The sequence below is a fragment of the Sabethes cyaneus genome, chromosome 2 (genome assembly GCF_943734655.1).
Source record: "Sabethes cyaneus chromosome 2, idSabCyanKW18_F2, whole genome shotgun sequence".
Taxonomy (NCBI): Eukaryota; Metazoa; Arthropoda; class Insecta; order Diptera; family Culicidae; genus Sabethes; species Sabethes cyaneus.
In genome coordinates this window covers 167,533,494-167,559,050 of record NC_071354.1, presented here as the reverse complement: position 1 = coordinate 167,559,050, position 25,557 = coordinate 167,533,494, and the positions used below count along the sequence as shown (strand labels likewise).

The following is a 25,557-nucleotide window of genomic DNA, read 5'->3' as shown; positions in this document are numbered from 1 at the left end:
TCTTCGCACAGCTACGTCTTAGAAATTCATTATTGCAGATGATATGATTAAATTTTCTGTGGTCCTGCACTAGTCTAACCAAGTTGGTTCTTGCGATTCGGTTGAATTGAATTACGGCTCATAATTCACGAAGAAAAATCATTTCAGTTTCCTTCCGTTAGATTTTTCCGGATATTTATGCGCTGGACTTCCAGGTGTGTTGAATATAATATGCAATTAAAACTCCAATTACCGGTTTGCCAGATTACTGAAAATAAATTCGTTCCATGATGTGCGCAGTCGCCTGCCATACCTACGGAACACCTCTCTAACTAACCAGTAGGTATACGGGTTCAACATTTGAAATATTCCTCATTTCCTGCCAGTTATTTTGCAGCATAAATAAAAGCGCTCGCTTCACCGGAGTCTCCGTGCGGGGGCCGAAAATAGAACTAAATGTGCGCTTTGCTATTGCTCCACCACGTATAGATGTGCCATTTGAGATGTAGTTATATTCTCGCAGCGTGCCCTTTTCGGGTGTTGATCTTTTATGGTGTGGAAAATATCTTAATTACTTTTCAGTTTTCAAACATTACTGCCCCGGTCGCTACACCACCCCGCGGGCAACCGTACTATACCTTATCGGTGTTTCAAACCAACCTTCGTTCAATAGGAATTCCTCAAGCAGAGCCACCGTTTGAATGCTGATGGTCGTGCTGGTGCCGCCAAACGAGGATAAATAAATCCTTTTGAACGAGAAAAATCAATGAAATTTATTTCAACCAATGCCAATAAGGGTATTTTCTGTACTGTTGGAGAACACTTGAACAAATTGACTTGACTGAACAAATTCAATTAACCAAACTTAATTCTTTAGACAGGTAATGCAATGACTGCAAATATTCTTCGACTAAATATGTTCAGGACAGTTATATTCTATTGCAAATTTCGATCATTTTACATACCTAAATGAATAAAATATGGATTGATATTGAATGCTTTCGCGTTTCAATGTTAATACTTTCCCGATTTATTTGAATTAATTTGGTTCATTCACATTTGAGCTGAATTGAAGTGCGACAATGAGAAATTTAATAGCCAGAATAGTATAGCCAGAATAGAATAGTTTCTTCTTTTCTGCTCCGCCGAGATTGTGCGTTTGATAAAATACGAAACCAAAAATAGCACCATTTAGAGAAAACATGGATGAAATTACAATAAAACGGTGTCGAATACCGGCAGATATTTTACCCAACCCAGAATTTGTAAACCGGATTGACACACAAAACTGAATTAAAATAAAGCCGATGTTGGTCGAATATACATGAAACAAAATTAAAAAGAATTTGAACCAAATTAAAGGATGGAATGGTCCAAAATGGCTCAAACATGATTAAGTGCACACTGATTTTGTTATTATTTAAAGTTCAGTAAATGCAAAGCACAGAAAAAATATTCGATCATGCACCCTTCTCCTAACGCGAACTGTCGTGTTTTACGTTTCACATCTTTCATCAAATGTTGTACCGTTGGTTTATCAACTTTTATTTGAAGTAGAACGCCAGTTTTCTTTGAACTGTCTTTCATTTCCGACTGTTTTCGTAGTTTTCTTGAGATTCCGCTTAACGATCGATTGAACGGAGCTCTGGCGAGTTTGGAAATTTTTTGTGCTTGAATACGAAAGGGCGCAATTAAGATACGATCTGCAGGCAGATAAAAACAGATTTCTGGTTTTAGTTTTCAAAAGGTCACATAATGCATGTAAAATGGTTGATTATGCGACCTTCTGAGGCCGTGAACCATTTCGCAAAATTTTTAACTTTTTTGTTAAAATTTGACAGTACGATGGTTTTTTGAAAATAACCCTGCTCGGGAGCATGGTTAGTTTTAACCAAGTTCTGAGAGTCAATGAGATATGCCACAGGTGAGGAAAGAGCTTCGATGTGTTTCACTGATTTTTTCTTGAATTTTTTTCACTAATGTATGGATGTTTAACATATAACAAATTTGTTTATTCAACCCGAAATGAAATGATATTATGAATTTTATCTAGCAAATAGGAGCAAATGAACACCAAAAATTCATTCAATTCCAACCTGGACTGAATAAATAAATTCGCTGTTATAGAAACATTTCTTCATCCTCACCTTATATATGCTCTCATTGAGTACAACAACTATCAATCTGTCAAATATGAAATGGTCCGCATTCTGAACTGATTTTAACCACTCGAGGAGAAATAACCATCGAACAGTCAAATTTTAACTAAAAAGTTAAAAATTTCGCGAAATGGTTCACAGCCTGAAAACTAAAGCCAGATTTGTGAATGCACGCACCGGCGCACAGTGGGACGGTTTCAAAAATAGTGAAACATAAGTAATAGCATCGAAACCTTAAGATATAGCATGATAGTTGCTTCAGAAAAGTTTTTTCATTCAAAAAGCACTTTCTAGTGGTGAAAAAATATTCGGCCATTAGAGTGTCCCTAATCAGATACAAAAAATGTTTTCTCTATTCTCTATTCGGCATTCTTTCGACGTGACCGGCCCACCGTAACCTCCTAATTTTCGCTAGATGTACGATGGGAGTCTTCCCAAGCAATGCCTGTAGCTCGTGATTCAAACGCCTTCGCCACTCTCCGCTTTCAGTTTGTACTCCGCCAGATATCGTCCACAGCAGCTTCCGCTCGAACACGGCAAGGGCGCGTATGTCCTCCATGAGCAGCATCACGGCTTCAAGTCTATAAAGAACTACCGGTCTAATAAGGGTTTTGTACATTGTTAGCTTCGTGCGGCGGCGTACGCTCCCTGATCGTAGCGTTTTACGAAGGGCACCGCTTGGATGCGCCGCTGGATTTCCTTACTAGTGTTGTTGTCCGCGGTCACCAGCGATCCCAAATACACGAACTCCTCTACCACTTCTAGTTCGTTGCCGTCAACGGTTACCGTCCGTGGGAGGCACGCGTTTGTTTCCTTTGAGCCTCTTCCTTTCATGTATCTGGTCTTCGACGCATTGATACCGAAGTCATCTGCAAAGCCTAGAAGTTGGCAACCCTTGGTAAAAAATCGTGCCTTTCATTTCGATGCCCGCTCGTCGGATCACCCCCTCAAGAGCGATGTTGAACAGCATGTCACCTTGTCTCAACCGTCGCCGCGTCTCGAAGAGACTCAAGAGTGTCCCAGAGATGCGTACGAAACACATCACTGGATCCAATGTAGCTCTGATCAGTCGCGTCAGTTTGTCCGGAAAACCGTGTTCGTGCATTATCTGCTATAGCTTGTCTCGATCGACTGTATCGTATGTTGCTTTGAAATCAATAAAGATGTGATGCGTGGGCATGTTGTACTTCCGACATTTCTGGAAGATCTGTCGGATAGTAAAAATTTGGTCCGTAGTTGCGCGAGCCCCCATGAAACCCGTTTCCGTGATCACTATTACAGTTTGTCGTGCGCTGTGTTTGCGCCTGAATTCGTTTCGAGGATATGAATATTATGTTTTGGACATTTATTTCCGTAAGTAAAATATAAACTAGTCCCGCGCTAGCCCACTGTATAAACGGAAAATATTGCATCGGTCTTGTAGATAAGGTTGACGATTTATCACGAATGTTTTGATTTGATTCAATATTTTTTCGCAAATTTAAGATAAAGATCTGGTGGTGGTCATCAATTACGCGTTTTAATTCGTTTACGAACCATTACATTAAAAACTTCACTGCTTCAGGAATTTATCGTTTCAGAACAAAGATCATACAAATAAAGTATCTGTATTATTATTGTAAATTACAATACAAACTACCATCATCCGGGGCGAGATTGTGCCAAAAAAGCATACATTTTTGTTCTTTAGCTCAGTATACACGCAATTTAGGAACTAAGTTGATTTCAAACCTGTCAATATATACTAAATTGTTCAATTAAAAACTACCGTAGAGATGGTTTAGTTACAATGAAACCTACTTTTACTGGAATTGCATACACTTTGGCACAATCTCACCCCTTCTAGGGGGTGACATTGTGCCAAAAAAATAGAGTTAGGCTAAAAACCTAAACAGTGAACATTTGCATGTTTATGAAAAATACACATAAATATCAGTATAAAGTAGTTCACATGGGGCCGTCCATGAACTAAGTGGACTATTAGGGGCAGGGGATCGACCAAAAACAACGCATCATACACAAAGTATGAACGAAAATAACCCGGAGAGGTCTGAAACAACTAAAAATGAGTTCGTTCAATGGACAGCCTTTATATAGCCAGTAGCGTTTCTAGGGTTAACAAGGGGGAGATATATGGAGGGGTGTATCCTAAGCGGACATACCTATTTGGTCATTTAACAAAAGTAACCATTACTTCGATCGAGAATCCGCGGCCGCAGAACATGTGGCCTATCCCATCCCCCCTCCCCCCTTCTTAAAGTTGGCAGTTTATACACGGTATAATATATTTGTCTTTTATTAGAGTGTTTATTCAAAGTATCTGAAATTTCCAGATAAAAAGCAAAAATTAATTTAAATTATTTAGCAGACCTATAATGGTGTTTGCTCCAAAATGGATGATGCAATCTAATCTGTCAAAATATTGTGCTGAATAGTAAAGAATGTGAGTGTGCTGGTGTATACTGACGTATTTTTTTTGTGTATGTGAAATCCACAAATTGGATCAATCATTATGGCTTGGCACAATCTCACCCCCGTGAAGCTCGAAAAGTACAAAGTTTCAAAAAATATTATTTTCGTAATCAAAACTTATCCAACGCATAATAACCATTCAATACATTGTAAATGATTAGTTTATATACCTTCAAAATAGCAAGTTGATGCGATTTCTTGTTTGGAATGGTTTATGTGGGACATTGTTTACAAGGGTTATTTCCGAGTATTTTTGATCGCGAACTTTGAAACCCTGTTTAGGCTAAATAGTTTGCTAATATTATCTGTGTTCCGTTCTAAGTTATTAATAAATATGTTATGTTCATCATCATTTTGAATTTAGGTCACCAGTTTCTATAGATATCATAAATTTTCACAAATAAGGCCATTGCAAATCATATTAAAAGTTTTTGTCTCCCCTTCTCCACCCCCCAGGGAATTGGCTTCAAAAATCGGGGGACAAAAAAATAATTTGTAGGATAAGAGTTAATTTTTTTTTATAAAATCAATTGCCTATGGGATCTACAGCCTGAAAAGCTTGAAAAATGAGTGTACGAGTTGAGTTAACGCTTTTAGCATGAAATAGAAATGGAAATTCAAACAGTGGAATTTCCGAAAATCGGCCAAAAAAATTTTCTTTCGTTTTTGTTTTTTTTTTGTAGATTTTTGCATGGAAATTAACAACGTATATATTAAAAGTAAGAATAGATTCGGCTTTCACGTTTAAACTTAAAATAAAAATGCCTAAAATCCATTTTTTTTTTGCTCGATTAAAAAATTCTCTTTGTTTTTTTGACCCCCCCCCCCCTTCAGTGGCCCAACACCGGAGGGACAAAAACTTTTTAAAATATTTGTAATGGCTTAAACATTTTTGGTTTTTGGCACAATCTCACCCCGGATGGCGGTACTATTCAAAACTGCTAGATTCGAATTTAAATCTGCGTAATTGTCACGGTTTCGGATAAATTTGCCTGTCAAAGTTGTTGCAACGAACGAGGCACGAAAGCAAGCGATGCTGATCCCTTGCAAAAAATACTCATAACCTAGCCTAGGACCTAGGACCGTTAACGAAAACTGAGAATAATAATGTGCTTCATGAATGATTAGAACAATATTAAATTAAGAACATTGTCCATTGGGCAACATTTTCAAATTCCTGACGATTTTTATGAAGATGTAGTTAATCATCACATTGCTAATTGGCTCACAATACCTGACAGCAAAAACTAGGAACAGTGGAACCAATAAAGCATTTCTTAAAGCAAATAGTCCCTAAGTTGATAAGCATTTCCTCTACCATTAGTATTAGCATTAGCATTAACATATGAGGCTGCACACATCGTAGGAGGCTATATAATCGCATTATATACCTGGCTACGTCCAAACAACCGCAGGGGAAGTGGGTAGGAATGTTAGTGTAGCATCTACTTTTGAAAGTGCAGGGAACCCATACTACCTTCATAGATGTTACAGGAAAACAGAGCATATCGTGTTAGTAGGGAAGGTAAACAATAAGGATCATGAGGAAGATTTATTCAATAATAAACTGTAAATAGTATATATTGAGAACATATGGGCAAAAATAGAACAATCTCACCAGCAATCCGTCGGGTGACATATAATTGCGTCATTTGAATTTCCATCAGTGCATCTAATATCCAATGATTAATTTCATTTTTTCTTCTGATATCCATGTGTATTATTTAAACTTGTTACGGCTAAAGTTTAAATTGTACAGTAGGGGGTATTTGATGAGCTAAAACGAAACAAATAATTAAAATAACATATTAGGCTTACCTGCTACCAAGGCCGGGTGGCTTAGCCATCTGCGCAAAATCTCAGTTTTGAGGTCTGGCATCTGGGAACCACGCAACATCGCACACCCTAGCTTAGCTACTCATTAGAGTGTTACCGGGTATGGCCGCGTGGAGGCGCTAGGTAGGAGCTTGGGCTGGAAAAAGCTATATTGGTCGCTTTCTCGTTTGCCTTCCTCATTTCATACCCTTGATAAGTATTTCCTCCTACCAACGTGAATATGTGGAGATATAGGGTCCTACACGCTCAAATTTAATTATGGCGACTGATATTATTGAAAAAAAAAACTATTGTTTGAAGATCGATTGCTTATATTTCAAATCCGTTGAATTTTGAATTGAATGACGGGTAAATGTAGTAAAATAAAAAGGAATTCATATAAAATGATGAAACGACTAGTTGAAACGACAACTGATAAAAAGCATTAGAGTAGGGCGGGGCATAAGTGCGATGTTTGAAGTTGTCATCAATTTTCGTGAGATATAAAGAAGGACAACAACATGATATATTTTATAGTGATGCAGTAACTCAATGTCTTCACATTCAACTATAAATCATCTGCGGTAATAGTGTTTTGCAAAATAAATTCTTGTTTCTTCTGATCAAGTGCAAATTCGCACTTTTACCCCACTAGCGGGGCAAAAGTGCGAATACCGCGGGGCAAAAGTTCGAAGCTAGAATCCATGAAATTGGCCCAGCAGAAGCTAACAAAACCATATTATCTTCAATCTGCGTTATGTTTCGGTAAGAAATATTCTCAATTTGCACCTTTTCTATTTTGCGCTGGTGTATTGCAGCCTCCGTTAGATCGAAACTTTTCCAAACGTTTGTTTTTTGATTCATCAGCGGAAGCACATTGTTTTTCTTCGGCCAACATCTGTAGAGCACACAGTTTTCTGCAGATCTTTCATTTCTAGTATCTGTAATATAGTGCCTAAAGCCTTACATAATTAGCTATACATTTTTGCTCGTCCATGAATCGCACTTTTGCCCCGTCCGTGAATCGAACTTTTACCCCGCTAGGCGCTTGACGGGGTTAGATTAAATCACGGAAAAGCGAAATATATTTTGTAAATTATTTTCGCCGTATTTTCAAAACAGATATGTGAGTGATGTAAAACGCTGCTACAAATTTTCAACAAGTAATATCCTCCTGTTGATATCGCATTTGCCATATAACGAAAAATTACATCAAAACCGCCCTAAAATAACATTTGCACATAACTCAGCAACTATGCTTCATAAGCAACCAAAGTTTACGTTAGATTCAAGCTGTCAAAGTAGTCACGCATCCATGCCCATGTAGAAAATTTACTCTGAATCTGCACCGATAAATTATTGAATCGCACTTTTACCCGCATCGCACTTTTACCCCTCCTTACTCTATTGCAATGTTGAAACAATTCGATAAAGCCAAAGGGACAAAATATTTGGGAAAAACTGACTTATTTCTACTAGTTACGGAAGACAACATTTTCAAGGAGACGACCATAAAATTGATATGAAACTTGTACAATTAAGTTGATTTTTTATATTAAATTTTAAAAGTACACGTAATGAAGACAAATTAAGGTAAAATAACCCTTGAAAGACTATTTCATAAAATTAAAATTGTTTCAATATAATACCTTGTCTTTCATTAAAAGCTGGGTACACCAGTATACTGCATAACTAAGTAAGTCTTAGTAACGGATATTTTAGAGAGTCATTCTAAGTACGATTTCCAGGAATGCTATATGCATCGGTTGTTCCATTACCCATGAGATACATACAACTGCACTGCTGTTTACATGTGTACGAAGCATCCATACGAGACTCCTGCTGGCTGGCTGGTGCGGTGGTACCGGCCGTGATACTGAGGAATATCGTTTGTTCCAGAGCCATCACATTTTCCTGCGGAAAACAAGGGGACTGGGAGCATGTATGTAGCTTAGTGCTGACATGTGTAGACTGAAGCGCAACATACTGCTTCACCTGGTATTTCATCCATTTGGCCTCTGTCAACGGCTTGCAATATATATCACCGGGCGGGTGTTACATAAGCAGTGAGTGTGGCACGGGCTCCCGACCAGAAGAATTAAGCAAATATTTTAAAGGGATAATTTAAGCGTCTTACGGGAAGTAACGTTCATTAGAGCTGTGGTCAATTTTGACTTGAGTCGCAGTTGCTTCGATGGAAACCAAATGCTGAAATTTTGTTTAGCTTTATTTGTTAAAGTTCAACAAGTTATATTAATTTAAAATGAAATGAGGTTTCATGTTTTAAATCTCCTAACCTAGCGATTTCAATTCCAGCGCAATGGAAATGTAGTGACAGTAGAGTTCCTACTGAATTCAGATAATCGGATTCCCAGTACCGCACGCTTTGCCACCTATTTGGAGGATTCGCTTGCTGACGCTACTAAAAACCGGTGTCTGAGGTCACAGGCGTGACAAAGGTGCGGCAGCGAAACTACGATGTGGCAAGGATTCAAGCAGATTGTACCGGCATTTTCTTCTCCCGGTGAACATGAACTCTCGGATGGGCGGCAACAGGCACTCGTCGTCGGTCGCCAAGCGAAACCGAGGCCTCCCGTTTTGGGTGGGGTTTGTAGCTATGTGTACAACCGCTATTTTTAGTCACTGCGACACCGTGATGCAATCATCTTCATATTTCCGTTCATTCCACACCTATCGCATCAGCCGGCATGGCAGGCTGCCGATGGGGAAAGCAGTATGATTCGAAAGCCACAGAAAGGTGGTTTTAGTTGCGGTTGGTATTTTTTTAGGTAGATGTTATTGCATTCGGACTAGCTGTTTACGTGAGTTTAATACGTTTTTGTAGAAAGTACGAAATATCGACATATGAACCAAAATAATTTGTTTAAACCGAGCTGTTATTCGTTTCCAGGAAACTTCAAGGTACATTTTTCGAGTTTATTGGACATCGATTATTATCTGAAAAAAGTTTATTACAAAATTCGTCCCATGATGGAGAACTCCGAAGAAACATCGAAAAAATTTCGAAATATTATTTTTTCTACCACTACACTGCCTCTTTAGCATGATTGCTACTCTATGACTTGGACCATCGATATATTTTATCGAAAGTTTCATGCACTATAATTTGTGCCACACTTAGATGTACGTAGAATCAAGATATTAACACAGAATAATCGAAAATGGTTTTTGTATGTTGAAGATAACAATGATGCGCACACGGTATATATTTTTAAACTTCTCCTATAAAAATTTCAACCGCTGCAAAGCAAATCTATTATGTGTTATAATAGTGTTTTAACAGCTCAGCAGCTAAATTCAACATCCTTTAGGTGAACCGCAAAAAAAAAACTTTGTACACAACCGTTAGCTGCCCAGTTACACTCGAAAGCAACTGCAATGATGATTACATGAATTTAATCTCGTACCATTTTCGTTTTAGTGCAGTTTTTATCGCTGCCAACTAAACAATGCGGTACTCGGAGAGTAAACACTTTGTGGTTTTGCTAGAGTGTAAAGCCACGGGCACTGCCCGGTTGGCCGGCACAGGACTCACCCAACTATGTAGACCTTTAATTAGCCGACTCACAAGTACTGTTGGTCATAAAATCGAAGGCCAACCGCCTCGGTTTAACGACTGTTTGGGAAAACTGGCTCGCAAACGGATGCACTAAACTTCGGAATGTCTACGGGTTTGAACGTTTGGTTCAGTTTCCGACTGTCTTTGGGAAGTAAGAATTTCGTTCGCCTTTCGACTTACTCGAAGATACCCAACATTATGCAAATGTCGCAAGTGAAAAAGAACGGTTATATTTATACTGCTATATAGAACTATTTTCGTTTAGACGATATAATATTAGCATTCACATTATGGGCAGTCCTGAAGTATAATTAGAAAGCAGATGCTTCTCTAGAGTCATTGTAATAACTGAGACTTCGAAAATTCGCTAGCGATGCGAGAGTCTACTAAAATTATACAGTATACGTTATAACTCATAGTTTGACCAAGTTTAGAAATGTTTTCTGCTTGATAAGCTCGATCTCATTTTCAATCATGAAATTTCCATAGCGATGGTATCGTTTTGAAGCAACGTTAACATTTAACAATTAATAGGTTGAAAAGCATATTTAATATACAAATACATTAGAGTAAACTATTCAAGAATATTGTATTTACACTTTTTATCGTTGCAATGGTAATGATGGAGGCGCCCAACCATTGATGCTTGAAAAGGAGACGCATAGTATTTTACTCAACAATATCGTAATTTCTCAAAGTCCTCATATTCAATTCACAGAGCCATAAGTGTTAAAATATGGCATTTTTTATTTATCGTGAATAACTATTGCCCAGCACCGTCCATTCCTTCCAAATATTGAAAATAAAATCCAACAACAAATGCTACCAAACTATTTAACCGATAAGTGACAGTTCGTACAGTTTTCCTGCATTTGACGTCGAGTTTTCCGAACAAAACTATTCACAGTGCAAATACACAATTATTTGTTATTTATCTTAAATGGGAGTTTTCCCACCTAACCCAACCGTTTCAAATAATTACAACGGATAGAGCGTCCGCACCGGGATGGAAGCATTCAACCTTTCCAGTTTACCACTTGAAATTGAGAACAGGGCAACTTTTAGGTTGCTTGCTGCTGCTATATACCATCGACCATCCACGTTGCAGGTCAGATTTGCTGTCTACACCTGATACTGGCAGTTTTTCTCCTATTGGACCGGAGTGACTGAGTGTGTGTGTGTGTGTGTGTGTGTGTGTGTGTGTGTGTGTGTGTGTGTGTGAGTATGTGCCATGTCACTATCAGACCAGAGTGGCACTCGCTACTGTCAAGTGGCAGATTGACAACCGTCATCGACGTCGTCGGTTTAGTTTACCACAGTTGCTGGTGGAGTGGTTTCAACTCCCTGAGCCGGGATTATGTAATAATCAATTGTTGATGAATGTTCACTTTCACTTGTGTAGGTAGGAACTAGCTTTTGTCGGGCCAGGATAGGAATAGGAACGATGAAGGTCACAGCAGAACATAGCCAACTTGCAATGAATGTCTTTGATAATAAACCAATACCGTATGATTCGTTTTCAGCATTATTGATGATGATTGGTATTTTGCTGTGAGAAACTGGTCTACCAAGTTGGTTTGATTTCAGACTGGACTGGACCGTAGAGTGAACGCGCAAATACAATTATCAATTTGGCCCAGTTTCTCACACGACTGAACTGGTTGAATAGATTAATTGTGAGAAAAAAAAATATTTTGCGGAAAGCTGATTGAATTTCGGTTGCCTATGACTGATTGATATTTTTTTACTGATGATTTAAAGGTGTCCGCTTTTACTTCTTGATTATGACAATTTTGTATTAGTAGCCGATTGTATAAATTAGACCAGTGCTAAAAATCGAACAAATATGTAAGTATTAGAAAATCATTCTTTCAGAAGAATGTTTTGGCCCAGAAAATGGAGTAATCGTAGGATGGCAAATCTATTATTGACTGAAGTGTTTGGATTGTCTTAGTAGAATACGAAAACTGAAATTAAATAAAAAGAAAATGAAAAAAATGTTAAAATACAAAGCCATGCCAAATAATCATGTTGGCGTGAAGAGACTTTCCATTTAGGCCCATCGCCAATTATTGCACACTTCGTAGTGTTTGCACCTTTTATCGATGGCTTTATTATGCTAAATGTAATTTGACAACAACATCGGCTGTGCAATATCATTGTCCATTGCATGTTACGATTTTTTCCTGTAAATCAACGTGATTTTTAAGCGTAATAATAAACTTTCTTACATGTGCCCCAATTTCTTCAAACGATTTTCTTGTCAAAATTGTTAAGAACGTTGATTTACAAAATAAGTTTTCACCGAACGTTAGATTCAAGATTGGATTTAAGGGGTTTCCCCGAGCAGGAGCAAAGAGCAAAATAATATCAAAATGTGTTATGGAAATCGAATAACACAATTTGATCTTGTTTTGGCTGACATAGTTGGTACAATTACAAAAAATAATATCAAAATTTTGCTCCTCTAAGGCCAAAAGAATAACTACTTGTGTTATTTGAATAACACAATAGAGTTTAGAATAACATATTTTAGTATTATTAAGGCATTGAATAATAAATGAATTTTAAGGTTAAAATAAGATATGTTAACAAAATCAGTTATTAAACTCATCTTACAACCTCTGTTTTAAATATCTACTAAATAACAAAATGTGTTATCAATATATCTCCATATCTATTCAATAATAAAATATATCATTATAACACAGTTTGATATTGTTTTTATATTATTTTGCTCTTCGCTCCAGCTCAGATCGTAGCATTGATAGAAACTTGCTATACTCAATAACCCAAGTAACAAATTCAATTTTAAGATGCACTTGAAGAGGTTTCCAGCATTTGCTCCATAAAACCGAATATAAAACTTGCAATTCTACAAATCGGCGATAAAACAGCCATAAAACCCTTATAAATCTGAGGAGGCCCACACTAAAGAAGGTTCTCAAGAATATTTCCCAAGGTCCTTTTAAAACTTGTAATTCTTATCGATATGTATTTATAATGACTTCCAAGAGTCGCTTGAAACTAAAAGAAAACCACCACAAGTGTTGATGATTTTATGGTCGTCTTCTCAAAGAACACTTGCAAGACAACATATACTTTTCACAGTCTTAATTTTTTTAAATTGACTAGAAGCTATAAGAGAAGAAGCATTCATAGATATTGCTTTTCCAAAATGGATATAAATGAAAATCGAAAATAAAAGCAGCTGCTTTGTTGTCAATCAATGAGAAATTTTTCATGTCACGCTCAGTTTGTCGATGTTTTGTGACATGATAGTTAGAAAATTTTAACGCGCCGGTTATTTTCGCTAGATTATTAAAAAATTTAATTAATAAAAAAAATTCAATAATTTCTTGAAGAAGTTGATAGCTACCAAATTTTTAACAAATTGCGGCAAAAAGTCTTTTAAGTGTCCGAACATTTATTTAAAAAGATTAGATCACTTATGGTATTGCATAACAACATATTTATAAACGCCCATATGCAATTGGCTAGAATTTCAAAAGTAATCAAAACAGTCCTGTTCACCATTTTTTCAATGGTTTTATCTCAATCAACCTGAAAGCGCTTATTAGACTAACATTTCTTGCACAAGACAAAGAAAAATTTTCCAAGAGGTCGATAAGTTCATCTATACTTATGGTATTCTTGAAGAAGACAAGTTGTGCTTGAACAAGAATTGTTTGAATTACTTAAGGGGACCAAGTTTTTTGCAAGATAATCATTCCAGTATAAACAAAGAAAACGTCAACAAAGTGTCAATTTAAGATGTTTTTTTGTGCTGGAGGTTCACCTACTTACATTGAGTTTAATATTTTTTACAGCAGTCATTATGATTACCAATATAAATTGATTTTAAAAATTAAAAGAGGGCTGCACGGCAGTTCCATGGGTAAAGTTTGATCTGCAAAATTTTTTATATACTTTGTCGTTACAACCGTCTTTAAAAAAAATATGCTTCAACTGCTTAAACCCCTTCGAACATTTTCCCAACACCGGCTAATGACCTCTATATTTAGTTTAAAAAATACAAACAACTCTACAAACCCGCACCGCCTCCGCCAAAATACAATCGAATCAAATTTTCTAATAACATACAAATCTACCATTGATGCATCATCACCGGCATAGTCCTTCCTCAGCTCATTTGGAAATCGTCATTGTTTTTTGATTTCGTTGATTTTTCATATGCTTTCATATGATTTCATATGAAAGTTTGTTTCGATTAAAAGATCCACATTTGTTCAATTTTCTCCTGGTTCAGAGCCCGTTTTGACAGATCAGTTGTTTACGCTAGAATGTTCTTTCTTCAGAGTATGATTTCTCTTACAAGAATATACGGTTTTAAGACGGTTTTAAGGTAGTAATGTTAAGACAAACCAATCTTGTAGAAGAATGTCATAAATTTTTGTCAAAACTGATGCTAGGTTTTAAGGAGCGTCGTTTTTGAGCAGAAATCAAGTATCCTTTAAAACCACTTACAAGGTGAATTACACTTATTGATATTTCAGTTTTATGCATGTTTCTTCAAGTCTCCTTCAATCATACTTCAGAAATGTCAATCAAATAAGACAACATTCACTTGAGGAAATACATTATAAAACCTGTTAGATTTGGCAATGCTCTGATAAAACTACTATAAGAAATGCATAAGACCAATTTGCTATTGGATTGTTACTTGGGAAGTGAAGTAATTGGTCTTTGTAACACAAATTGCTGATAAATCTTTTAGTTCAATAGTTGGAAAAACGTCCTTCCAATTTTATTTCAAAACTATTTTTCTGCAACGCGGATTTGACAGTTCACTTCTTTGCGGTGTTGCTTTTTGTTTATCAACCAACGGTGCAGCGGTGGGAGACGTAGTTTTCCGTATCGCGGTTTTCTCCGTTTATTGCGAGGTTTCCACGTCCATAACGGAAGCGAAGGTAATCCTAAAGCATGTAAATGTAAGTGGCTTTGTTCACAAATAAAACAACTTGGTAATAAGGCTAATGTAATAATAAGGAAAAATCAAAACAAAAGCTGTGCAACAATTGGGCGTGAGGTGTGCAATAATAAGATTTGGTGTGCAAATTGGGTGCCTTGCAAAAAATTCCACACATTCTATCTATTGGAAACTATTTTATATTAGTCTATCAGCATAGTAAGCGGTTTTGCCATTTCTGGTATATGTATGTTTATAAGAATCTGTGAGTGCCATCGTTTAAGTGAATGTTTAAAAGAGAAGAGCGAAATATTCAGATTCAATTCTTCATTTAATGCAATGGTGACTTTGAAAATACGTGGACGGGGGTTCATAAGTACAACGCCTGCAACCTTTGAGACATAGAAATTTCTTTTAAAAATCACTTGTGTGCATCATAAAAGTTGAAATGGTAATGAATGACCAATTTCTGTTTTATTTGTACGAGAGTCCTTATCCTCCTACCATAGGGGTCAGGGGTCTCAAATCATCATAAAATGATTAACAAACTATTAACAAACAAACAATAGTTAACAAACTATTAATTTGGTGGGACAGCAATGGCATGCGCGTCAACTACAAGAAATGCAAAATAGTAACATTCACTCGAAGCAATAATGCTCTACACCATCGATACTCATTGGGGTTAGACATTGTAGATCGCGTTCATTCAATATGCGACTTAGGCGTCACAATTGACTCGAAAGTCAGATTCAACGAGCACATCGGAATTATCACCGCGAAGGCATTCACCACACTAGGATTCATTCGTCGTCATGCTTCCAGCTTTAGTGACATTTACGCACTCAAAACGTTGTATTGCGCGTTGGTGCGTAGCATCTTGTAGTACGCGTCTGTCGTTTGGTGCCCGCATCAGGTAACGCAAACCCTTGTAATCGAACGAGTACAGAAATTTTTTTTACGTTTTGGTCTGCGCAATTTGCCCTGGAACGATCCGATCAATCTTCCTCTATATCAAGCTCGGTGTCAGCTGATCAAACTCGATCTACTATCGGGTAGGTGTACCAATCAACAAAGAATGTTCGTTTTTGACCTAATGCAGGGAAACCTTGACTGCCCAGCATTATTAGAACAAGTGCCAATCAACGTACCTCCTCGTCGGTTTCGTGATACGCAGTTACTTGGAATACCTTTCCACCGGACGTATTTTGGCCAGAACAACGCTTTAAACTCATGTCTTCAAGTCTTCAACGCTGTTGGTCAAATTTTCGACTTCGACATGCCAAAATCATTTTTTAAAAAACGAATCAGTGAAATTACACAGTAAAACATAGTTTATAAGCATATTCAGTCTGTACGATTTTTTATCGAAGGCGGTGTTAAATAAAATAAAAATAAATAAATTCAAAATGAATTCATGCCTCCAAAAACCCCCACATGCCAAATTTAGTTCCATTTGCTTGATTAGTTCTAGAGTTATGAGGAAATTTGTATTTCATTTGTATGGAAGCACCCCCTCTTAGAAGAAAAAGGGGTCTCAGTACACCATAGAAAAACATCTTATCTCCAAAAAACCCCCACGTGCCAATTTTGGTTCCTTTTGTTTGAAATTTGTGTTTCATTTCTATAGCCCCCCCCCCCTCTGACGCCCCCCTTAAAATTGCTTTCTTACCCCCCCCCCCCCATAAAATTGCTGGTCATTTTATCTATTTAACGACATATAAATTGTTCAGTTTCGTTCAGTAATTTAGTAGTTATTAGCATTTGAAATCTTTCATTCAAACGTTACACTTCTATTTTCGTTTTCACAAAGTGCTACCCAGTCCCAGTATAGTAAACAAAGACGTAGTTCTACGTCAAAAAAGGTACCCGGCAAACATCCTACTGTTTCCATGTTCCGATCTGCACTCCTGTGACTTGTTCTGCGAACTGGAAGCTATTGTGAACGTGGAAATCGTTATGACCCACGATTTTCCCTATCACGCTCGCAATCCGCGCTATCCAGCACTTACATACCGGGACTCAGTGAAAAACTTGGCAAAATATTACGCAAGCATGACATCCAGCTTGCCTACAAACCTAAAAACAAAGTTAAACAGAACGTGTATAGTAAGCTGAAGGATCCTATCGCACCAGGGAAGCAGACAAACGTCATATACTCCATCCCGTGTGGTACTGACGACGGCAAAGTATACATCGGGCAGACAGGGAGGAAGTTGGAGGTGAGGATAGCGCAACACAGTTCTAGGATGCTAGAACTGGACTAGCACAACACACTATCCATGATAGCCACCTCTTCAAATTTGACGACACCCGAATAGTTGCAAGAATCGACGACCAGGAGACCAGACTCACAGCAGAGGTATTTCACATTAAAGTGCTCGGTGAAGATAGAACGGTCAACCTGCAGCGTGAGTGTGGAAATTTCAACACAGCATACGACGGGTTAATACCAAAACTCCGTCGCATACAAACGAAAAACAACCCAACAGACGGAGGATCAACACAACAGAGAACCGATGATACCACGGAATAGACATTGAACGCTTAAAGTAACTAGACGTGCCTGTTGTGTAAGTGCAAGATTCGTGTTAATTTAGATTTGTGTGTATTGTAAATTGTTTCATAACTGTTCACTTTATATTGACAAGAAGTTCGTTATTTTTTGTAAAAATCATTGCGTAATTGTGAAACAGTAAAATTAAAGTAAATAAAATTCTACACTTCCGCAGGCGTCCGAAGATGGCCGAAAGAATGCAGTAGGCTGAAACGCGTCACGCATAAAACAAACATAGTTATCATCTCACCGAAAAGAATCAAGCAAATCTCAAATCATTTAACATCCCTGCAAGTGTGCCTCAAGGAAGTATCGTGGGCCCATTTTGTATACCATAGATACATCTGACATCCCTCCCATGCCAGGGGGTGGGGTATTGTCTCAGTTTGCATACGACAGAGCAATCATGTACGAAGGTCGTGTCATACGTGCCTTCACATGCAAACTTCAGATACTTCAGAGGTTTGGATACAGAATATTTTACGAGCTGGAGAATCGTGATCAATGTGTATGTATGTGGATGTATGGGGACGACCACCTACCGCGGCAGAACAACCGTTCATAGCAATGGGCCTCTCTGACAAGGGAGGAATTGTACAAACATAACCATTGGTCGCGACGCATGATGCGATATATTCCGAGAAGGTCAGCCTACTGTCTAAAGTGATGCCCAGCTCTTTAACGGTATCTACTCTGTCCAGGTCAGTTGATGACATCGAGTAGTTGTGGACGATTGGGTTACGCTGACGAGTGAATGTAATGATGTGACACCTTTTATTGTTGTCTTCCATTCCATTACAATCACACCATTTTAAAAGCAGGTCAATATCTTCCTGGAGTGCAATACAATCCGCAATAGTAGTATCCGCACGGAAGGACTTGAGATCATCTGCGAACATAAGTTTCGGTGCTTTCAGCAATTTGCATAAATCGTTTACGAATAATACGAAAAGCAACGGGCCGAGGTGACTGCCCTGCGGAACGCCAGAGTTTATAGATAGTTATAGTTATAGACCGTTTTTTCACAAAACCATGCTGCTCTTCGCTGATAAATTGAGTTACATTAGGGTATACTGCCTCTAGGATTAAACACTCGAAGATTTTCGGGAGACAGCGAAGAATGGATATTCCTCTGTAGTTGGTCACGCCATGAATGTTTCCGGCCTTATGGATGGGCACTATTGTGGCGGTTTTCCAACAAGTGGGAAAGATACCTTCGCTAAGCGATTTGTTAAAGATCATGCTCAAAGGAGTTGCAAGAGACTCAGAGCAATTATTAAAGAAAACTGGCGGGAGGTAGTCGGTTTCAGAGTTTTTTAGGCTGTCAAGTGACCGAAGTTTGACGGGAACATCGTTTGGTGAGAATTAGACATGAAATTTAAAGTTTTTATTTGATATTGAACTTGAAATTTTTCTTGAAACTAGAGTTAAATCAGACTTGGAATTGTACTTGAAATTGAATTTGAAATTAAATTTGAAATTGGAAATGAAATAGAATTTCACTTTCTCTTCCATTTTTTCTCTCTTCGTTACCAGTTTACCTCTTTTTCTTCTCCTCATTTCTCGCCTTCGTCTGTTCCGTTTTTCCTCTTTCAAATGCTCTGTTTTTTTCTTATTTTATGTCGCATTTATTTTGTTTTTGATCTCATTTTTTCCTTTGCACTCCGGTTTCCCATTTTGTCTTTCGTTTTTAATCTTTTTCTCTACAGTTTTACCTTTTTCTTTTATTATTTTACAGTTCCATTTTCTTCTTTTATATCCCATTGGATCTCGTTTCCTGTTTTCTTGCCGTTTCCGTTTTCGTGTTTTCGTGTTTCGTTTCGTGTTTTCTGTTCCATTTTCTCTTTCTTGTGTCTTTTTCTTTTTTTCCGTTTTCCCGCCTTATCTGTCGCTACTTTTTTGTCCCTATTTACATTTATATTAGGCCATTACAAATATTAAAAAAAGTTTTTGCCTCTCCGGTGTTGGACCACTGAAGGGGTGGGGGGGCGGCGGGCGCAAAAAAACAAAGAGAATTTTTTAATCGAGCAAAAAAAAGTGGATTTTAGGCATTTTTACTAAAAGTTTAAACGTGAAAACTAAATCTATTCTTGCTTTTAACAAATACGTTGTTATTTTTCATGCAAAAATCTACGAACAAAAAGGCGAAAACGAAAGAAAATTTTTTTCGGCCGATTTTCATAAATTCCACTGTTTGAACTTCCATTTTTATTTCGTGCTAGAACCGTTAACTCAACTCGTATACTCATTTTTCGAGTTTTTCAGGCTGTAGAGCCCACAGACAATTGATTTTATAAAAAAATTTAACTCATATCCTACAAATTATTTTTTTGCCCCTGGATTTTTCAAGCCAATTTCCAAGGGGGGGGGGGGGGAGGCTGACAATAACTTTGAAAATGATTTGCAATGGCCTTATTTGTCTTCTTTACCTCTCTTGCTTTTTCCTTTTCTGTCCGCTATTTTCTCTAAAATTTTCTTTCTCTTTCTTTAAATTGGAATTGAAATTTCACTTGAAGTTTGATCTGAAATGGGACTTTAAATTTGATATGTGACTGGCTTTTATTCATCGCTCGGACTATCAAACTAAAATCTCCGTGCGTCATGGTTACACACTGACGACATTTCTGAAATTAAATTTTTTTTTAACATTAAATTTTAAAGAGAAGGCGCCCGAATAAAAATGTACAGCGAAAAAACATTGAATATCACTGTTACAAAACATCGAAAAACCACATTGAACAATTAACTTTTCAGAGAGTTGATATTTCCGAGATTCCACTGTATCTGCAACGATGGTTGCATGGATAAAATCGTACCTGCGGGATCGTATTGCTGTAAAACTGAGAACGTCACAATCTTGCCGATTTAGGAACTACTCCGGAGTCCCCCAAGGGAGTTTCTTGGGACCTTTACTGTTTTCGTTGTTTATCAACGATATCTCAGAGTCGCACACGATTGTTATATGCCGATGACACTAAAATCTACCAGCTTCAAAGCTGCGATGATTGCTTCAGACTCCAGGCATTAATTAATTTGTTCGCTGAATGGTACTGCCATGAGCTTTCACCGCAAAAAATAGCATTTGTTGTTTTATTATCGTATCGATGGGATATCCCTACCACGCAAGGAAGTTGTCACAGACCTTGGTATTATTCTGGAGGCTTAACTGACGTTTAGGCAGCATTATTCCATGACTACGAACAAGGCGAATCGGCAACTTGGCTTAATTTTGAGAATAGGAAAAGAGTTCAAAAGCGTTTTATTCACCGTATTTGCCGCACTCTACAATGGAGAAATCGCGAGAGCTTACCACCGTCCTTATTGGAATCAATCCTCTCGAACAGCGACGCAAGGATATAAGATTTCAAATGGCCCACAAAATCCTAACCGGTAGTTACAATTGTCCCACTATCCTCGCTATGCTACAAATAATACAAACAGTAATTTTAATTTTTAGTATTTGTCAACTGTTGTTGTCTGTTAATTTAAATCACTGTAAAGTGTACCCAGCTGTTAAGTTTCATATTTATGTGACTATGTGCTAGGTTTTTGCGCCACTTTTAAAACTGCACTGCGCTTGAAACGGTGGCTTTTCTCAGCCATATTAATTATTCATTAAGAGAATGTATGTCGGATGAAATTATTGATAAATAACAAGTAACAAAAAACAAAATGTAAAAAAGAATTTTATTTTCTTAAATACCAATTGTTATAACAGTTCCTCTACCGTTATAAATATTTTCGAAAAAGAGTTAATTTTAGAAACTTTCAAACCAATGCGTACCTAATTGAAGTTTTGCTGCTGTTGTCCATTTCAATTTTCGCACACTCGCCATACCTACCTACCTTAGACCGAAGTGAATCGAAAACTGTGGGAAATCGGTGTGCGGCAGTCAGTGGTTTTGATCGATACGTTTTCTGGACCCGCGCGGCTGTTTCCATCGTGTGGTTCGATCCATTTATCATAATCAAAACCTGCTGAGCTTGCAGTACGCACAAGGCATCAATCCCCCGGTGCAGCTAGTTTGTTATTGTGATCCCTGCCCGATTGCCGGACTAGCCGGGTGTGGGCGATGCTGAGTGGCTTTTGTTCCAAACGGTCAGTGGGTGGTTCGGCAGTCGTAATGTATGTCGACAGCATGCTGCATTGTTATATTAGTGTAGGGTTTGGAATCGAATCATCAAATTTTTGGCTCTGCGGATTAATGTACAGTTTATGTATGGGCATGTGTTTGTCAGAACCAGCTAGAGAGAAAGAGAGAAATACGACCCTATATCAATGACCTAATTTCGGTCACAGGCGGGTGAGCTTGCGGACATCGATAGCATACGGATTTTCTAGCTAAGGAATAAATTTGCATACACGGTTGGCCAGGATCGTATCAGACTGCCGATTAAGACCAACCCAGTGTATGCCCGAGCGGTCGAACGAGCAGACCGGAAATATTCAATGATTTTGTCATAACCGGGATGGAGCTGCTGCTGTCATTCCAGTTTAAATAAACGAGTAAAGCATGACGCGTTTTGTCGAGGAATCACGCATGATCCCGTGCGACGGGAGTACAAACGTGAATAATTCACAACAGCTAAGCGTATTGAAAGCTATTTATTCCGATGGAATTATAATATTCAAATCGTGCTTTAAAGCTAACCATCCTCATCACAACAAAATTGCTAATCATGTCCAATTATAAGCTAAAAGCTGCTTAGTAAGACACACAATTCATGTTATGTCGATTTTAATGAACTTCCTGCCAAACGTTTCTAGTTGGGAATGTTAAGTTGAATGAAATGTGTTAAATCGAAATGTCGATTGTCATCCGAGTAACATAAAAGTTTTTTACTTGCATTTAGCATAGCGCAAAAACCAGTAAAAAGGAGCGTAAATTTATCCTAATCATCAATAAACAAAAACAATCATTTAAAACCTGAACGTACACATACGCATTTTCATTACGAAGTTAATTAGCAAATTAAACCCCAAATTTCGTTTACTCGTTCCGGAGTCTAAAGACAAGCCCGAAACAAGCAGTGGCCCGGAATCCGTAACGCAACCTGAACGAGCAAAAGAAAACCAGCACCGTTAGTCAGTGGAAAAATAACCGCTGTGAAGCCAGGGTAGGTTACCTGCGGCAGGATGTAGTCCCCTTTACCATCCCGCTGCCGTACATTTCTTGCAGCACTGAAAAAGCACGCTTCTGAAGCGCACCGGCCGATATCACCTTTTCAGATGTTGTTACTACCGGCGTTGATAATAATGTTACATGGTTGGCGTTGTTACCTATTTTTAGATCAAGCAGCCCTGCTCCGTAATGACATAAATTTGTTCATAGCGAACCGAGCAGAAAGTCTAGAATTTCAACAGCTTACCATTCTTGTCAACGAGACCCCACACCTTTCTTCGCCATTGTGCCTGCAGGGCTACACTAGCAACTGCCGGTTGGCATTTCAGGCAACAGTGCAGCGAAGTTCATATGCAGAGATAACTCTTGGTGCCTTGCAGCTACTGGATTAGCACAGACACTACGTACCACGGATAGGACACTATTTGTGTTATTCTTGGAACGAACATAAATGTTTATTTTCAGTTTCGAAAGTTTCCAACGGACAGTGTCGGTTCCACACGGTTGCTCCAAGCTTTTCGCATATTGTGCATGACACACCCTCCCTTGTGACTAACTGTTGCATGGTTGGAAAAATTTCAACCGCCTGCACTGATACACTCTGTATTAAAATTTGGAATTAAATTTAAATCTGTGTGCATAGTTTGTAATTTAGAAATATTATTTTAGAATTAAAGTTTCAAGCTAACCTGTCTATGTTAAACTAATGTACACTAGGAAAAAAATCGAGCTAGTTTTTCATTTTATTCCACCGCCGCAACAAATCATGCAAATTTACCAGCAGCTTTTCCTTCTTCCGTTGTCCAAACGTTGTCCAAATACCATATGTACGACGTTCCATCGATTGTCCTCTGCTCTTGGACGCAGATGTGCTTGAAAAGTTTTGCTCACTAAAGCCCAATTTACGAATTGGGCTTGAGCTGAAGCGTTTCGTCTTTCAAAGGTCACATAAAATCGAATTTATGCTGCGAAACCTGACAGAGATTTTTCAATCAGCTACAAACGATCTTACAACAAAACTGCTGGTTGTACTGCTGCAGCCAGCCAGGCAGCCAACCAGCACTACAGAACAAATAACGTTAGTGAAAAAATGGGAGAAAACAGATGGCGCTGTAGCATTGAATTTATGATTATATTTGTTTGATTCTTCCTTCATAGGTGTACCAGATTTCAAACTTTTTGCAGTTGTTTTTTCATCGTATCGAAAATAACTTTTTAAAACAAGCAAGACGAGGGTCAGGAACCGACTTTTGAAGCAGTTGACTTTGTGATACATTGTCGTATTTATAGAACAGGATTCTCGTTAGGCAACATCAGCAGCAGCAGCAGCAGCAGCAGCAACAGTGGCAAGATAAATGGCATTATAATGCGGGGCGGAATGAATTTCAAATTTGTTGTTGTTTGCTTCTTGCTTTCCATATCTATATAGGGTATCACACACGGACTTTTTCTCTCTTGTTATTCGATCTGTTGGGAGGACAATGTGTTCGATGAATTTTACTTTTTGCGGAGCGTCCTTTCTATCAAGGTGTTCGGTTCAGTTGTTTGAGACAGTTGTAACTTTTGATCAATTTATTTCTTGATATTCGGTCACCTCAGGCATTACTTTGATTTCCAACAACATTACATGGAACTCCAGTGATCTAGACTTACTGCTTTGATCACCATTAATGAAACGGGTTTCAATTAATCTTGACGGTTATTTTCATCGTCTCATTATTGTATTACTATTGAACTAGCAAATTTGAATGAATATGGATTAACAAGGAATAATAAATTTAACAAAGTAACGTAAGTCCTAAATTTATATCGCTAAATTCTGCTTGAATCTACTGACTGTCACTAAAATGTGAAGTTAAATAATTGATTTTTATTCTTGTAAGGTTCCTCCCGAACCCGTTTTTCCAATATCCTATGCTGCAACCATTTGTGCAATTTTGTATAATTCTCCCCTGAAGTTTTTGGAGCATCTTAGTAGAATACGAAACCTAAAATTAAATAAAAAGAAGAAAACTTATCCAATTTAATTCTACTATGTATCGAACTAGTTCGAAAACAGACACTGAGGAAGCCTGCAAGTTGTAGGCGAAATACGTATCTGCCGTGAATCAAATATACATAGCAGAATTAAACAGAATTAAATTGGATAAGTTTTCTTCAGATCCCTGCCACGACAGTTGTCAGTTGAAGCCGCCTCCGATAGTAGTGGTAATAGAGGTAGACAACAAATTTTAAAACAAAATTTATACAAGACAACGCATGTATTAAATGCTGCGCAGTATGACGAATGCAGCGTGTTGTTTCCCCTCTTTCGTTTATCGTAAAAATTAAGACTATCAAAAGTCAGAATTTTTCCTTTCTTATGTTGCCGATAACAGAAAAAACGAACATGTTTTATTATCTAAATCCCACATGCAACAAATTTTCTGAAGCATAAAACCGTATGATTGCGCAATTTTTACAGCAGCTGTCAAATTTGACGTAAAATCGAGCCAGCAAGCCTGGCTCAAACGGCTTCAAGACAAATGTATCAGAGTGACGTTCGTGCCAGGGATGTGGTTTTTTTCTTTTTATTTAATTTTAGGTAACTCTCCCCTACTAAATATATATTTTCAAACTTTTTAAGCGTTCGTTCAGGAGTCTAAAGGGTGTCTCACATCAAATTGCACCACGAAAGAAAGACTGCAGAAAATTACCTAATTGACTGATCCTTTTCAAATTTTCAGACAATAAAATGTAACCGTTTGTAAGCTTTTGGCATGCCATACAACTTCAATACCATAACTGTATGCTCGCACCTTACGCTTAACTCCACTCGTAAGGTTCTGCACAACATCTGGCTGTAGCTTCTTCTGTACGAAACCCACTTTTTCTTCATGTCTTCCTCAGATTTGACCTCCTTGGGATGCTTCCGTAGTACTTGTTTCATAATTACCCAGTAT

At 37.8% G+C, this 25,557-nt stretch overlaps 1 protein-coding gene across 1 annotated transcript in view; it reads left to right on the top strand.

Moving 5' to 3' along the window:
• LOC128737555 (cyclic nucleotide-gated cation channel alpha-3) overlaps positions 1–25,557 on the top strand; it is a 167,079-nt gene that overhangs the window by 367 nt on the left and 141,155 nt on the right. Inside the window, exon 2 of the mRNA XM_053832224.1 lies at positions 3,914–3,916. Within this exon, the coding sequence (XP_053688199.1) occupies positions 3,914–3,916 (3 nt within the window). The remainder of the gene's footprint in view (positions 1–3,913; positions 3,917–25,557) is intronic.